This window comes from Choloepus didactylus, chromosome 9 (genome assembly GCF_015220235.1).
Source record: "Choloepus didactylus isolate mChoDid1 chromosome 9, mChoDid1.pri, whole genome shotgun sequence".
Lineage (NCBI taxonomy): Eukaryota > Metazoa > Chordata > Mammalia > Pilosa > Megalonychidae > Choloepus > Choloepus didactylus.
The window spans coordinates 98,770,606-98,787,106 of NC_051315.1; the positions used below are offsets into that span (position 1 = coordinate 98,770,606).

Here is a 16,501-nt window from a genome sequence, read left to right on the forward strand (position 1 = left end):
AGGAATAGGTTGCTGAAGAGTGCCATCTGCTGGGCAGGCTGGGAAAGTGCATCTTGGGAAGCTGCTTTCCCGACCCTTTAGAATTGGTCTGCATCCCATGTGGGTCCGTAGCCCTGCTTCAAAATTTTTTTTATTTTTAAAATTTTTTCAAAATTCAGTTTTATTGAGATATTTTCACATACCATACAATCATGCACGGTGTACAATGAATTGTTCACAGTAGCATCATATAATTGTGCATTTATCACCACAATTAATTTTTGAACATTTTCCTTATTCCAAAAAAAAAAAAAAAAAAAAGAATAAAAGTAAAGAAGAACACCCAAAGCATTCCACTCCTCCCATCCCACCCTATTTTTCATTTAGTTTTTGTCCTCATTTTTCTACTCATCCATATACTGGATAAAGGGAATATGAGCCACAAGGTTTTCACAATCACAACCACACCATGTAAGCCACTTAGTTATGCAATAGTCTTCAAGAATCAAGGCTACTGGGTTGTAGTTCTACAGTTTCAGGTATTTCCTTCTAGCTATTCCAATACACTGAAAACTAAAAAGGGATATCTAGATAGCACATAAGAATGCCCTCCAGAGTGACCTCTCAACTCCATCTGAAATCTCTCAGCCACTGAAACTTTTCTTTTGTTTCATTTTCCTTTGCCCTTTTGGTCAAGAAGATTTTCTCAATCCTACAATGCCTGGCCCTGTTTTGGCTGGGAAATACAGAAGTATCAAGTACCAATCTACACGAAGAAGAGCTTTAACATGAACCCAATCAACAAGAAAATCTTGGATAAGAGAGGGAAAGTGACCTATAGAATAATCTCATCAAGATAATCAGATGCTCAGATACCAGAAAAAAACTTTCAAGCCACACTAGAAACAAGAAGATATGACCCAGTTAAAGGAACAAATTAAAAATTTGGTGGAGATACAAAATTTGAAACAACCAAGCAAAGATTTTCAAACAAATCTCCTAAAACAATTCAAGGAGATGAAGGAAAATGTGACTAAAGAGATAACAGATATTAAGAAGACCTTGGGTGAACATAGAGATGAATTTGAAAGCAGGCAAAGAAAAATAAAAGATCTTATGGGAATGAAAGGCACAACAGAACAAATTAAAAATAAATTAAAGGCACAGAACAACAGATTTGAAGAAGAGGAAGAAAGGATCAGTGAGCCAGAAGACAAAGCATCCAAATTTGAACAGACAAAAGAAGAGATAGAAAAAAGAAGGAAAAAATTTGAGCAGATCTCAAGGAATTGAACGACAACACAAAGTGCACAAACATACATGTCATAGATGTTCCAGAAAGGAAAGAGAAAGGAAAAGGGGCAGAAAGAATATTCGAGTAAATAATGGCCAAAAATTTCCCAACTATCCTGAAAGACATGAAGTTAAAAATCCAAAAGTGTAATGTACGCCAAACAGAATAAACCATAAGAGACCCACTATGAGACACATACTAATCAGAATGTCAACTGGCAAAGATAAAGAAAGACTTCTGAAAGCAGCAAGAGAGAATCAATTCATCACATACAAGGGAACCACAATAAAATTAAGTCCTGGGAGCTACTCGGACGGCCTGACCTAAGCGAAGAGCCCGGAACCTGGGGCTGGAGGGGGTTCTGCCGCCTCTGACTCTTCGTCTCTGGAGCGGAGGTCAGCCCCGCTCTCACGCAGCCCAAGCGTCGCCCCTGGCCCGCCTAGCCCGGGAAGAGCGGGCTCCTGGCTGTGTTGGGGGCAGAGCCCGGGCGGCCGTCCGGGAAGGACTCCGGCGGGGCCTCAGGGTTCCCGTGCCCAGCGTCGGGCTGGCAGCACCCGCCGCCGCATCCCTTGGGCTTGGCAGCCTCCCCTCTCTCCAGTCCAAATAAGATGCAGACCTTAATTTTTGTCCGAAAAACAGAAGCAGCCTCCGTGTAGGACTGGGCTCGGCCGAGCTCCCCTTGCTGGTTCCCAGGTTTCCGTTTGGGAGGAAAAATAGTTTAGAAAAGCCACAAATTGACAGCTCCAGCCCTAAACAGCCCATGCAGTCCCAGAGGAGCAAGAGAACTAGATTTCCAGGGTTCTAACAAAATAAGACAGAGGATGTCCAGTTTCAACAAAAAATTACAGAACATGCTAAGTAATAGGAAAGTATGGCCCGGACACAGAACTTGCCAGAAACCATCCCTGAGAAATCTCATACATTTTAACTATTAGTCAAACACTTTAAACCAATCATTAAATATGTTTAATGAACTAAAGGAACCCAAACTCAAAGAACTAAAGAATATAAGAAAAACTGCCCGAACAAAACAGAAATGGTAGAACCAAACAAATCTTGGAGCTGCAAAATACAGTAAAATGAAAAACTACACAGATACAATAGCAGATTTGAACAGACAGAAGAAAGTATCTGCAAACTAAGAAAAAAAACCTGAAGAAAAATGAACAGCCTGATGGGCCTGTGGGACACCATCAGGTAAAATGACGTAAGCATCGTGAGAGTCCCTGAAGGATAACAGAGAAAAGGGCAGAAAAAGGATTTGAAGAAATAACAGCTGAAAACTTCCCAAACCTGAATAAATGATTATCCACATCCGGGAAGCCCAGTGACCTCCAAGCAGGATCCCACAGATCTACACAAAGACACACTATATTGAACTCTCAAAATCCAAAGACGAGGAGAAGAATTCAAAAACAGTAAGAGAGAAGTGATTTGTCACATGCAAGGTTGCCCATAAGATTAAGAGCGGATTTCTCGTTAGAACCCATGGAGGCCAGAAGATGGTGGAATGACACATTTAAATATTTAAAGAAAAAAACCTGTCAACCAAAATGCTGTATCTGGAAAAACTGTCCTTCAAAACTGCAGGCCAAATTAAGACATTCACAGATAAACAAAAGCTGAAAGAGTTCATTACCTGAAGACCTGCGCTACAAAAACATGCTAAAGGGAGTTCTTCGTGCTGCAATGAAAGGACACTAGACAGCAACTTGAAGCTGTAAGACATAGAACTACATAGGTAATATAGAAATGTCTTACTGCACTTTTGGATCGTAACTGTCCCCCCCCCCCTTACTGAGGTTTTAAATCTGTGTTAAGGGGCAGAGTGGATGAGATGCCACCTGAGCCCAATGCTGCCAAGGGGGAGTCTGCAGGTGACGCAGAACAGTCCGTACAATAACCGCTTTCAGCAATATGGAGACGACATGAAGATACACAGCAACAATACGGTTGGAATCTCAAAATATACATACATGAATAAAAGACAAAAAACAAGAAAAAAAAAATTAAGTCCTGATTTCTCATCAGAAACCATGGAAGCAAAAAGGCAGTGGTATGATATAGTTAAGGTACTGAAAGAGAAAAACTGTCAGCCAAGAATTCACCTAGCAAAACTGTCCTTCAAAAATGAGAGAGTGGAATGCTCGGGACCTGACGGATTTAAGAGGCTGCAGCGAATCTCTTCGGACAAAACTAAACTAAGAGGGCCTGAGGTTCTTCCCCAGTAACTGTGGCATACTTGAAAACTTGAAATTTGCAACCAAGAGTTGCAGCCAGACGCCTAGAGGACGAGAATGGGAGAAAAGAGGTCGTTGGAAGCTACACTACCCAAAGTGGAAGCCGGGCCAGGAACAGAGGACTCCGGCAGAGCCTCGGCAGTAGGTCGGGTCGTGTAGCCCCGTACCGCTCACAGAACAGGCTCCCGGTGCGACCAGGACAACCAGGCGCGCACTTGCGCGTGCGCAAAAAGCCCAGCCTCCTCAGCCTTCTTCAGTTTGGAGCTGAATTTCGTCGATTTTCGCTGGAAAGATCAAAACCTGGAAAATTTGATGAGTTTTATGGATTGCTGCAGCATGTTCATAAGATACCCAATGTTGACGTTTTAATAGGCTATGCAGACATCCATGGAGACTTACTACCTATAAATAATGATGATAATTATCACAAAGCTGTTTCAACAGCTAATCCACTGCTTAGGATTTTTATACAAAAGAAGGAAGAAGCAGACTACAGTGCCTTTGGTACAGACATGCTAATAAAGAAGAAGAATGTTTTAACCAATGTATTGCGTCCTGACAACCATAGAAAAAAGCCACATATAGTCATTAGTATGCCACAAGACTTCAGACCGGTATCTTCTATTATAGATGTGGATATTCTCCCAGAAACACATCGTAGGGTTCGTCTTTACAAATATGGCACAGAGAAACCCCTAGGATTCTACATCCGGGATGGCTCCAGTGTAAGGGTAACACCACATGGCTTAGAGAAAGTCCCAGGGATCTTTATATCCAGGCTGGTCCCAGGAGGTCTGGCTCAAAGCACAGGGACTATTAGCTGTTAATGATGAAGTCTTAGAAGTTAACGGCATAGAAGTTTCAGGGAAGAGTCTTGATCAAGTAACAGACATGATGATTGCAAACAGTCGCAACCTCATCATAACAGTGAGACCAGCAAACCAGAGGAATAACATCATTAGGAACAGTCGGACTTCTGGCAGCTCTGGCCAGTCTCTTGACAATAGCCTTCTTGGCTATCCACAGCAGATGGAACCAAACTTTGAGCCAGAGGATGAGGACAGTGAGGAAGATGACATTATTATTGAAGACAATGGAGTGCCACAACAGATTCCCAAAGCTGTTCCTACTACTGAGAGCTTGGAATCAACACAAATAGAACTCAGTTTTGATTCTGGACCGAATGGTTTTATTCCTTCTAATGAAGTGAACTTGGCACCCATAGCAAGTGGCACAAACACAGAATTTGAAACATGTGCTTCAGATCAAAAACTCTTAGAAGAAGATGGAACAATCATAACATTATGAAACCACTCGCTGAATGTGTTGTGAGTGAGAATGCCATGGGGGCTTGTAAATTTGCCTAGTTTAAAGCATATATACCTCTGAACCTGGAACCTGGAATAGGCATGAAGAAAAAAATATTGCAAGCTTGCAATGTTATTAAAACAATAGTTTGATAATTGCTAATGTAATCGTTGGTGGATCAGAGGTAAACTTAAGTTTAAAACAAAGGGGCCTTTGCTAATGAAATTATGTGCTTTTGCTATTCTGTCTGTGGAAAATGGGATGTTAGAGCACACTTTCAGAATTATGTGAGAGGACTAGATCATTTCTGTTTGAAGTGGTTGCATATTTAACCTGCTGTGCAGAGCCCAGTTAATTTTTCCTTTAACTATTTTTTTAAAGTTCTAATGTGAAGAAGTCTGAATGTATCTTTTCTGGTACCTTGGGGACCTCAGCTCTTATGTTCCCAGTATTTTATTTTAATTTCTTAATGTTTCACTGTTGTTAATTGTAACAAATTATTTTCTGCAATGCATTTGTTTTTAATTTCTAAGAAATCAAACCAATTGTTTTTAAAATTAGATCCCACATTATAAAGCATTGAAGCTATGTTCTTGATTTATGAAGCTCTATAACATTTGTTCAAGTTGGTGTTTGTCCATCCTGTAGCTTAAAATTTACAAACTAATTCCTCATAGGTATAATTTATATTTTAAAAGGCAATTCCATTGACTCGGATAATGTGGGAGACTCTCGTTTAACCTAGTCTTGTCCTTATTCCCAAACTCACTGGAAAACATTCCTTTTGTTTGTGTGCGTGTGTGTGTGTGTGTGTGTGTGTTTTGTTGGTGTGTTTTTATATTCTTTTAATGTATTCAAGTCATGTGAATTGTTTTGGATAAAAAAAAAAGCACCCAAACTAAGAGAATTTTACACACAGGACAAACTTGTGCACTTTTTTTATACAAAAAATTTGGGTTGTTTTCAATGGGATTTCTAGGAACTCGGCCTCCACTTTATGAGAAATATGTGGTATTCACCTTTGAGAGGTAGAGTTTATCACTATTAATTTTATGAGGCTATTTATTACTTTCCAATGCCTCCACTTAGAAAAAGTTAAGAGTAAGGCTGCTAACTTTCATTCTTTGGTATGTATTATTGTACAATGTGCACAAGTACTACAGTATACTTGTAAATAGAACAGAATATTATGACTACATAAGTTCACTCTGGCTTATGGATATTTCTCCCAGAGTTATTTATTAATTAATTTTATGGTAGGACTAGTATGGATACCTTATAATGATCATGTGCTGTTCAAGCAGTGAAGAATCAAATGACTCCGTTTTGAAGGATATTTCTATATGGTAAAAATGTATGAAGAAGTAAAGTCTTGAAGATCACTTGATTCAAAATACATTTAAATGTATCTTGTTCACATTACCACTAAACATATTATCACTAAACTATTAACTGAATGCACAATATTATGTAATACAGTATAGTTTTTGTTGAATTCACTGAAGTTCTTCCATTCATATACCACTTTTTAATGGCATTCCAGCTTTAACATTCTGCGAGTCTTATAAATTTGACTCTGGAATGGCAAAATAACATTAGTATGTAGAAGGTTAAATTTCATTTATAATATAATTGGTGCAGGGGTTTCAACATTTTAAGTAAAAATACTTTCACATACTACCTCTCTTTTTTTTTAAACAAAGTTTTAACATAAAAGGTTTTCTTTTGAAAAAAATACTTTAGGGCTTGACTTTTTGTACGAATTTTAATTGTAAAATACAAATGTATCTTGTATGTATTCATGAAAATGAAAATCAAAGCTGCTAGTACTTTTAATCTTCTAAGAGTATGTCAGTGGAGTTTTCAAATAGATCTCTGTCACTTAAATTATTGGTGAAATAATTGATCTAGACATATTGTAAAGCCAATAGATTTTGGTTATACAATAAAACATAAATTCAGTTAGTAAAAAAAAAAAAAAAAAAATGAGAGAGTTTAAAATATTCAGATAAACAGAAGCTGAGAGAGTTTGACATATAAAAGCCAAAGAATAAAATGGTTGAAGTACACACTGTTTTTAAAATAACATTGAATGTTAATAGATTAAACTCTCAATTAAAAGACAGATTGGCAGAATGCATAAAAAAATTATGATTTATCTACATGCTGTCCTTCAGAGACTCACCTTACACCCAAGGACACTAATACGGTGAAAGTGAAAGACTGGAAAAAGATAGTTCATGCAAATAGCAACCAAATAACAAGCTGGGGTAGCTATAAAATATCAGACAAAACAGACTTTTAACTGCAAAAAGGTTAAAAGAGACAAGGAAGGACACTGGATATTAATAAAAGGAGTAATCCACCAAGAAGAAACAACAATCATAAATATTTATGCACTGAACCAGGGTGGCTCAAAATACACTGGGCAACATTGGCAAAACTAAAGGGAGAAATAGATATCTCTATAATAATAGTTGGAGAATTCAATACACCACTCTAATCAATAGACAGATGACAGAGGATCAATAAGAAAACCGAGAATTTGAATAAGATGACACATAAACTAGAACTAACAGACATTTAGAGAACATTACAACCCCATGCAGCAGGATATACATTCTTCTCAAGTGCACATGGATCATTCTCCAGGATAGAGCACATGTTTGGCCACAAAACAAATCTCAATAAATTTAAAAAAGACTGAAATTATACAAAGCACTCTCTCTGATCATAATGGAATGAAACTGGACATCAATAAAAGTCCAAGAATGGGAAAAAAAAATTCACAAATATATGGATGTAAAACAACACACTCTTTTTAAATAGTTTTATTGTGATATATTCAGATGCTGTACAATCATCCACAGTATACAATCGATTGTTCACAGTACCATCAAAATAACACACTCTTAAACAATAAATGGGTCAAAGAAAAAATCATAAGAGAAATTAGTAAAAATCTTGAGAAAAATTAAAACAAGAACACAACATATGGAAATGTATAGGATGCAGCAAAAGCAGTGCTGAGAGGGAAATTTCTAGCCCTAAATGTCTACATTAAAAAGGAAGAAAGAGCTAAAATCAAAAATGTAACTGCACACCAGGAGGAACTAGAAAAATAACAGCAAACTAATCCCAAACAAAGCAGAAGGAAAGAAACGAAAGATTAGAGCAGAAATAAATGAAGTGGAGAACAAAAGAAATAGAAAATCAACAAACTGAAAATTGGTTCTTTCAGAAGACCAATAAAATTGACAAACACTTAGCTAGACTGACAAATAAAAAAAGATGATTCAAACAAATAAAATCAGAAATGAGAGGCGGGGGGACATTGCTACTGACCCCACAGAAATAAAAAGTTCATAAGAGGATACTATGAACATCTGTAGGTCAACAAATAAGACAATTTTGATAAAATGAACAACTTCCTAGAAACACATGAACAACTACAAGGTCTACAGAAGACGTATTAGACTTCTATAAGCCAATCACAAGCAGAGACTGAATTAGTCATGAAAAACCTCCCCCAAAAGAAAAGCCCAGGACCAGATGGCTTCACAGGTGAATTCTATCATTTATTCCAGGAAGAGCTAAAACCAATCATGTTCAAATTCTTCCAAAAAATAGAAGAGGGAACACTAACTAATATATTCTATGAAGCTAACATCAACCTAACACCAACACCAGATAGATACCACAAGAAAAGAAAATGACTGACCAATCTCTTTAATTAATGCAGGTGCAAAAACCCTCAAAAAAACACTTGCAAAATGAATCCAACAGCACATCAAAAGAATTATATACCATAATCAAGTGGGTTTTATCCCAGGCACGTAAGGGTAGTTCGACACAAGAAAATCAATTAAGGTAACACACCAGGTTAACAAGCAAAGGGGAAAAACCACAGAATCATATTGCTTGATGCAGAAAAACATTTGACAGAATTCTTTGTTAATAAAAACACTTCACAAAATACTAATAGAAGGAAACTTCCTCAACATGATAAAGGGTATATATGAAAAAACACACAGCTAACACAGTACTCAATGGTGAAAGACTGCAAGCTTTCCTTTTAAGATCAGGAACAAGACAAGAAGGTCCACTGTCACCACTCTTATTCAACATCATTCTAGAAGTTCTAGCTACAGTGATTAGACAAGAAAAAGAAGTAAAAGGTATCAAAATAGGAAAAGGATAAAGAAAACTTTCATTATTTGCAGATAACATGATCCTATATTTAGAAATCCCAAAAATCTATGACAAAGTTACTAGAACTAATAAGTTAAGCAAAGTGATGGGATACAAGATCAACATGCAAAAATCAGTAGTGTTTTTATACACTAGTAATGAGCAATCTGAGGAGGAAATCAAGGAAAATAAATCCACTTAACAGTAGCAATTAAGAGAATCAAGTATCTAGGAATAACTACAAAATATTGTAGTCATGACCTAAGTAAATGGAAGGACATTCCTGTTCATGGATTAGAAAACTAAATATTAAGATGTCAATTCTACCCAAATAAATTGACAGATTCAATGCAATACCAGTCAAAATGCAACAGCCTACTTTGCAGAAATGGAAAGGCCAATCATCACATTTACTTGGAAGCGTAAGGGGCCCCGAATAGCCAAAAACATCTTGAGAAAGAAGAATGAAGTCGGAGGACTCACACTGCCTGACTTTAAAGCATATTACAAAGCTACAGTGGTCAAAACAGCATGGTGCTGGCATAGGGATAGAAATGCCAACCAATGGAACTGAAGTGAGACCCACACAATTATGGTCAACAGATTTTTGACAAGGCAGACAAGTCTACTCAATTGAGACAGAACAGTCTCTTCAACAAATGGTGCTGGGAGAATTGGATATCCATATACAAAAGAATGATCTTAGAGACCTCTATCTCACACTAACAAAAATAGACTCAAAATGGATCCAAGATCTAACTATAAAAGACGGGACCATAAAACTCCCAGAAGAAAATGTAGGGAAGCCTCTTCAAGATCTTGAGGTATGGGGAGGTTTCTTAGACTTGACACCTAAAGTACAAGCAACAAAAGAAAAAAAAAGATAAACGGACCTCTTCAAAATTGAATACTTTTGAGCATCAAAGAATTTTGTGGAAAAGGTGAAAAGGCAGACAACTCAGGTATCCATCAACCAATGAATGGATAAACAAACTGTGGTACATACATGATAGAATATTATTCAGCAGTAAGAAAGAATGAAGTCCTAAAGCATGCAACTGCATGGACAAACCCTGAGGACATTATACTGAGTAAAATAAGACACAAAAGGACAAATATTGTATGATCTGAATAATATGAACTATTTATAGTAAGTAAGCCTGTAGAGTTAATATTTAGACTATAGGTTACCAGGAGATAGAATGGGGGTAGTAGAGAATGGGCAGCTGATGTTTAATTTGTGCAGAATTTTTAACTAGGTTGAATTTAAATGTTTAGAAATGGACAGAAGTGATGGCAGCACATTATGGTGAGTGTAATTAACAGCACTTAATTATGTGTGTGATTCTGGTGGAAAGGGGAAGTTTAGAGTTGTGTATGTCACTAGAAGCAAAGCAGAAGATAAAACATGGGACTCTGTAACACAGTGAACCTTGTGAGGACAGTGACTGTGATTAATAGTACAAATACAAAAATGTTCTTTCATGAACTAGAACAAATGTAAGTCACTATTACAAGGCATTAATAATAAAGTGATAGATGGGGGGAAATGCAGTCAATGCAATCTTTGGACTAAAGTTTACAGTAATATTTTAATATCTTTTCACCAACAGAAACAAGTGCCCCAAACCAATGCTAAGGGTCAATAATAGAAGATGATAAAAGTTATGGAAGTTTTTTTTTGGGGGGGGAGGGGTAATGAAAATGTTCTAAAATTAATTGTGGTGATGAATAACAACTATATGATGATACTGTGAATCACTGACTGTACACTTTGGATGGATTTTATGGTGTGTGAATATATATCAATAAAGCTGCTTTTAAAAATAAACAAATTTGGGGTGATGTCATCAACATGGCAATGTAAACAGCTACTGAAAACTTCTCTCCAGAGATCCAATGAAAAAAAAAAAGACAATTCTGAATTGTTTGAAACTCTGGAAGAGGATATATGCTGGAGAAGGACCCTGCAAATGCTGAAGTGAAGAAAGAGAAGAATATCAGGTAGGAATCTTCCATCTCAGAGCCAGTCCTCTCCGATGCTCCTCACTCGGTCTTGTGTGGGGGAGTCACATAATCAGCAGATGGGAACCCTCCCATTACAGACACAGACTACAAAATCTCTCAGAGCAGTGAGGCATAGCCCCGCTGTTTAAAGACCCAGGGGACAGGAGAGGACATTTCAAGGACCAGGTCAGTGAGGAACAAAGAGACAAGAAAATACAGACACTGTGTTTCCAGCCCTGGGTCTGAAAGCCCTTCCTTCACACTTGAGGGAAGCAGCACCCAGCAGCTGTTTCCTTGCCTGGGGGACAGCTGAAGTACTGGGTCAGCTGAGGGAGCACCTTGCCACAGGTGTAGCCTCACATTGAGCTAAATTTTGGCTGAAAAAGAGGGCCTAGGAATCCCACAGCTTCAGCTCACCTGTGAAGATACAGCCTGTGCTTGGAGGCAAAGCAGCTTCTGAGGTCAATTAAGTTATCAAACAGCATCACCTGCAGGACAGCCGAGAAGGTGCAAGGGAATAGAAAAACTTTGAAAAGATGTTGTAGAACCTTTCTTAGGCTGATGGGAGATGGTCTACGTGCCCTGTATGAAAACACGGCCCTGTTTGGGCTGGGAACCTCTTTTGTTGCTCAGAGGTGGCCTTTCTCTCTCTAAGACCACTTGGCTGGTAAATTCACTGCCCTCCCGCCATGTGGGACATGACTCCCGGGGATGAGCCTGGAACCGGCATCATGGGATTGAGAAAACCTTCCTGACCAAAATGGGAAGAGAAACGAAATAAAGTTTAAGTGGCTGAGAGATCTAAAATGGAGTTGAGAGGTCATTCTGGAGGTTATTTTTATGCATTATATAGATGCCCTTAGTTTTTAATGTACAGGAATAGCTAGAAGGAAATACATGAAACTGTTGAACTGCAATCCAGTATTCTTGATTCTTGAAGATGACTGTATAACTATAAAGCTTACACCATGTGATCCTGTGATTATGAAAACCTTATGGCTCACACTCCCTTTATCCAGTGTATGGACAGATGAGTAGAAAAATGGGGAAAAAAGTAAATGAATAATATGGAGAGATGGGGCAGATGACATGTTTTGGATGTTTTTTTACTTTAATTTTTCTTTTTTTTTGCGGTAATGAAAACATTCAAAAATTAATTGTGGTGATGAATGCACAACTATACAATGGTACTGTAAAAAATTGATTGTATGCTTTGGACTATATGGTATGTGAATAAATCAATAAAATTGAATTAAAAAAATTAAAAAATTTACTCCTACATTTAAGAAGCTAATAACTGGTAATTTAAATTATATTAAAAATTCAGTTTAAAATGTTATCAAAATAAAAAAATACTTCAGGAAAAATTTAGCAGAACAGGTATAAAAGCTGCATATCAGAAATTAAGCCCTATCCCATGTTCACAGATTGGAAGACTTATTTTTAAAATGACAATACCCCACATATTAGTTTATAATAAGAATAAAAATCCCAATAGGCACATCTGTAGAAAATGGCAAATTCCTCCATGGGGGGCATTTACTTAAAATGATCAGAGGCAACTGTTGAACATCAAGCCTGAGAGAGGTGGTGAATAATAGCTGGGGCAAATGAAGAGCTTACCAAAAATCTTAAAACAAATGGGTGGAGAATGAGATAACTACAGGAAGTTGTGCTGTTTTGGATGTATTATGTTCCCCAAAACGCCATTATCTTTAAAGCAATCCTGTGTAAGCAGATATATTATTGTTGATGAGATTGTAATTCTTTGACTGAGTGTTTTCATGGAGACACGACCCACCCATTCAGCATGGGCCTTGATTAGTTTACTAGAGCATTATAAAAGCTCAGACAGAAGGAGTGGGCTTGCTACAGCCAACAGAAAAACTTTGAAGAACACATAGGAGCTGAGAGGGGAGCTGCAGTTTAGAGACATTTTGGAGACAGCCTTTGAAAGCAGACTTTCACTCCAGAGAAACTAAGAGAGGACAAACTCCCCAAGAGCAACTGAGAGTGACATTTTGGAGAGAAGCTGCAGCCTAGAGAGGAACGTCCTGGCAGAAAGCCACTTCGAAACCAGAACTCTGGGGCAGATACCAGCCACGTGCCTTCCCAGCTAACAGAGGTCTTCTGGAAGCCAATGGCCATCCTCCAGTGAAGGTACCCGATTGTTGATATGTTACCTTGGATACTTTATGGCCATAAGACTGTAACTGTGTAACCAAATAAACCCCCTTTTATAAAAGCCAATCCATTTCTGGTATTTTGCAAAAAAGCAGCATTAGCAAACCAAAACAGAAGCTTTTTAAACTGTGGAGACACGGAAAGTTCCCTGGCTTGATAGGTTATACAGGGAGGCCGCCTCCTAAGCATTGGGAGCCTGAAGGCGGGCACCAGGCTGGGAGACTGCCAAAGCTTTGTGTGCCTGAAGGCAGGCACCAATTTAGATAAGGACATAGCCGGGCTCCTTCCGCGTTCCTGTCTCCTGCTCCTGCTGTCTCCCGTATAGCCCCTAAGAGATTGTCCCCTGAGATCAAAGACATGCAATCACACCTTATGGCTTTAGAAAAAATGCAGCCTCCCTGAAATACCTGAAAACAGTCACATAGGAGACTACCTTGTATGCTATAAAAACCTGTAGGAATGAGTAGAATAAAACTTTCTTTTGCAGGAACACAGACGGAGTTGGCTCCCTTCTTTCACATTAAACAATGGCATGCTACTGGGAATCTAGAAGTCCATCCACATGCATAGGGCTATATGCATGCTTAGGAAAGACCATAGAAGTCTCTAGGATCTCACCTCTAGCTAATTTTGAGGCTCTATTCAAACAGGAAATGAATGCTGAGGCAGACTTGTAAACACCTTGGCTTAGTGTTGAAAGGATGCCCCAAAACACGCATAGACAAGACAAAAGAAAGAATCAGCTAACTTTAAGACAGGTAAATAGGGATTATCCAGTCTGAGAAAAAGAAAGAGCAAAGAATAAACAAAATTTAACAGTGACTAAAAGAAACAAAAATAGGATAAAAAAAAAAAACACTTTTAAACTCCACAGACTCAGAGATAGGTGGGCACAATTAAGCATATCAACACATGCTTAATTTTAGCCCCAGAAGGAGAAGCTAAGAGAGGACAAATGCCCCAAGAGCACCTAATAGTGACATTTTTGAGGAGCTGAAGCCTAGAGAGTAACATCCTGGGAGAAAGCCATTTTGAAAGCAGAACTCCAGGGCAGACGTTGGCCACATGCCTTCCCAGCTAACAGAGGTTTTCTGGACACCAATGGCCTTCCTCCAGTGAAGGCACCTGATTGTTGATGTGTTACTTTGGACACTTTATGGTCATAAGACTGTAACTGTGTAACCAAATAAACCCCCTTTTATAAAAGCCAATCCATTTCTGGTGTTTTGCATTCCAGCAGTATTAGCAAACTAGAACAGGCACACAAAGAATATTTGAAGAAATAATGGCAGAACTTCCTCAATTTGATGAATAATACTATTACCTAAGAAGTTCAACAGAATCAAGACAGGATATACCCAAAGATCCACACCTAGACACAGTCTAATAAAATTGTCAAAAATCAAAGGCAAAAGGATACAGGGCAAGATGTTGGCATAGGGAGCTGCAGAAGTTAGTTAGTCTTCTGGAACAATTAGCACATAGCCAGGAACCAGTAAATAGTCTGGAACAACTGTTGGCAGACATTTGAGACTGGATACACATCGTACACCAGTCTGAAATGGGTGGAATGGCTGAGACTGCAGCATAGAACTGTAAGTAAAGCTCCCCAAACTGCGGAGCTGACACCCCACTCCCCACCCCCACTGGTATGGCAGGCTGAGCTGAAATACCTCCCTGTGGGAAAAAGAAGCAGTCTACTAGGAGGAAGAGTAGGTAGCTCAATCAAACTCCAATTATGGTTTTAATTAACAAATTGGGACTACTGAATGCAACCTACAAGCACAGATAAACTTGGAGCAAACAGGAAAAGAACACAGAAGTTCCTCCCAGCAGAGAGGAAGTGGGGCTGACAGGAAAAAAACAATACATAAATAAATTGGAGGAGAGGCTTTTCAAATCGGCTGAGCACAGAATTCTGGAAAAGGGCTGTGTCCCAGGAAAACAGGAACAGTGAACTGGGCACCAACTCTGGTTCTTGACTGGTAACTGGAGGGCTGGAGACTGGCTCTGAAAGGGGGATTTCTTTCTTTTTACCTTTTTTTTCTCTCTCTCAGTCTAAGTAACTCATTAGGGAAAGCCTCAGGCATTTTCAATTTTTAGTGCTGACCCAGACAAGGGTGGAGTTAAGATAGAGATTCAAAGGAAGAAAAAGTGTAGTAGATAAATCCCTAAAGCACTTATCTTCTCTAAGAAAAAGGGGGTGCAGGGCACAGTTCAACTGGCTGCCCTCCCTGAGAGAACTCAGACTAAAGGGCCCAGAGGAAAAAAAAACAAAAACAGAAAAAGCTTAAACTTGGCTTTTTTTTTTTAATATTCATTTTATTGAGATATAGTCACATACTACGCAGTCATACAAAACAAATCATACATTCAATTGTTCACAGTACCATTACATAGTTGTACAATTGTCACCAAAATCAATCCCTGACACCTTCATCACCACACACACAAAAATAACAAGAATAATAATTAAAGTGAAAAAGAACAATTAAAGTAAAAAAGAACACTGGGTGCCTTTGTCTGTTCATTTGTTTGTTTCCTTCCTTCCCCTATTTTTCTACTCATCCATCCATAAACTAGACAAAGGGGAGTGTGGTCCTTATGGCTTTCCCAATCCCATTGTCACCCCTCATATTAAGCTTGGCTTTTGACACTCGCAGACCATGGCAGGGATAGGATCTACTGAGAATTAAAGGCAATGCACCTCTTTACACCAGTGAGGAGTGGGAGGCTAACAAACACCACCTGCTGGGCAGGACAGGAAATGCACAGCATCCAGAGGCCTCACAAGAAAGTCTGGGTCTCACCTTCAGGGAAACCTGATACTGATTACACCCTCTTCCTGAGACCTGGGCCTGTCTGGTCTGGGAAAATCTGATTGGGGTAATTAAGGAAACCAGATGCCTAGACAACAAAAAATTATGAATCACACTAGAAAAAACAAAGATATAGCTCAGTCAGAGGAACAAACTTACACTTCACATAAGATACAGGAGTTGAAATAACTAATTAAAGATCTCCAAACAAATGCTAAATCAGTTCAAAAATCAAATCAACAAGTTGAGGGAAGATATGGCAAAAGAGTTGAAGGATATAAAGATGACTGGGTGAACATAAGGAAGGAAGTGAAAGTTTAAAAAAACAACTGGCAGAACTTATGGGAATAAAAGGCACAACAGAAGAGATAAAAAAAACACAATGGCGACATACAACAGTAGAGTTGAAAAGGCAGAAGAAAGGATTCAGGAACTAGAGGACAGAACATCTGAACTCCTATACAAAAAAAAATAGGTAG

The 16,501-nt window shown here is 38.5% G+C and overlaps 2 protein-coding genes across 8 annotated transcripts in view; one reads left to right on the plus strand and one right to left on the minus strand.

The window, feature by feature from the left end:
* The window catches only part of INO80D (INO80 complex subunit D), a 99,107-nt gene that overhangs the window by 33,897 nt on the left and 48,709 nt on the right, over positions 1–16,501 (minus strand). The window lies entirely within an intron of this gene.
* LOC119544509 (partitioning defective 6 homolog beta-like) lies at positions 2,476–4,821 on the plus strand. Its single transcript, XM_037849986.1, is given in 3 exon segments — positions 2,476–2,480; positions 3,542–4,322; positions 4,324–4,821. Coding segments are annotated over 3 exon segments (1,284 nt in total).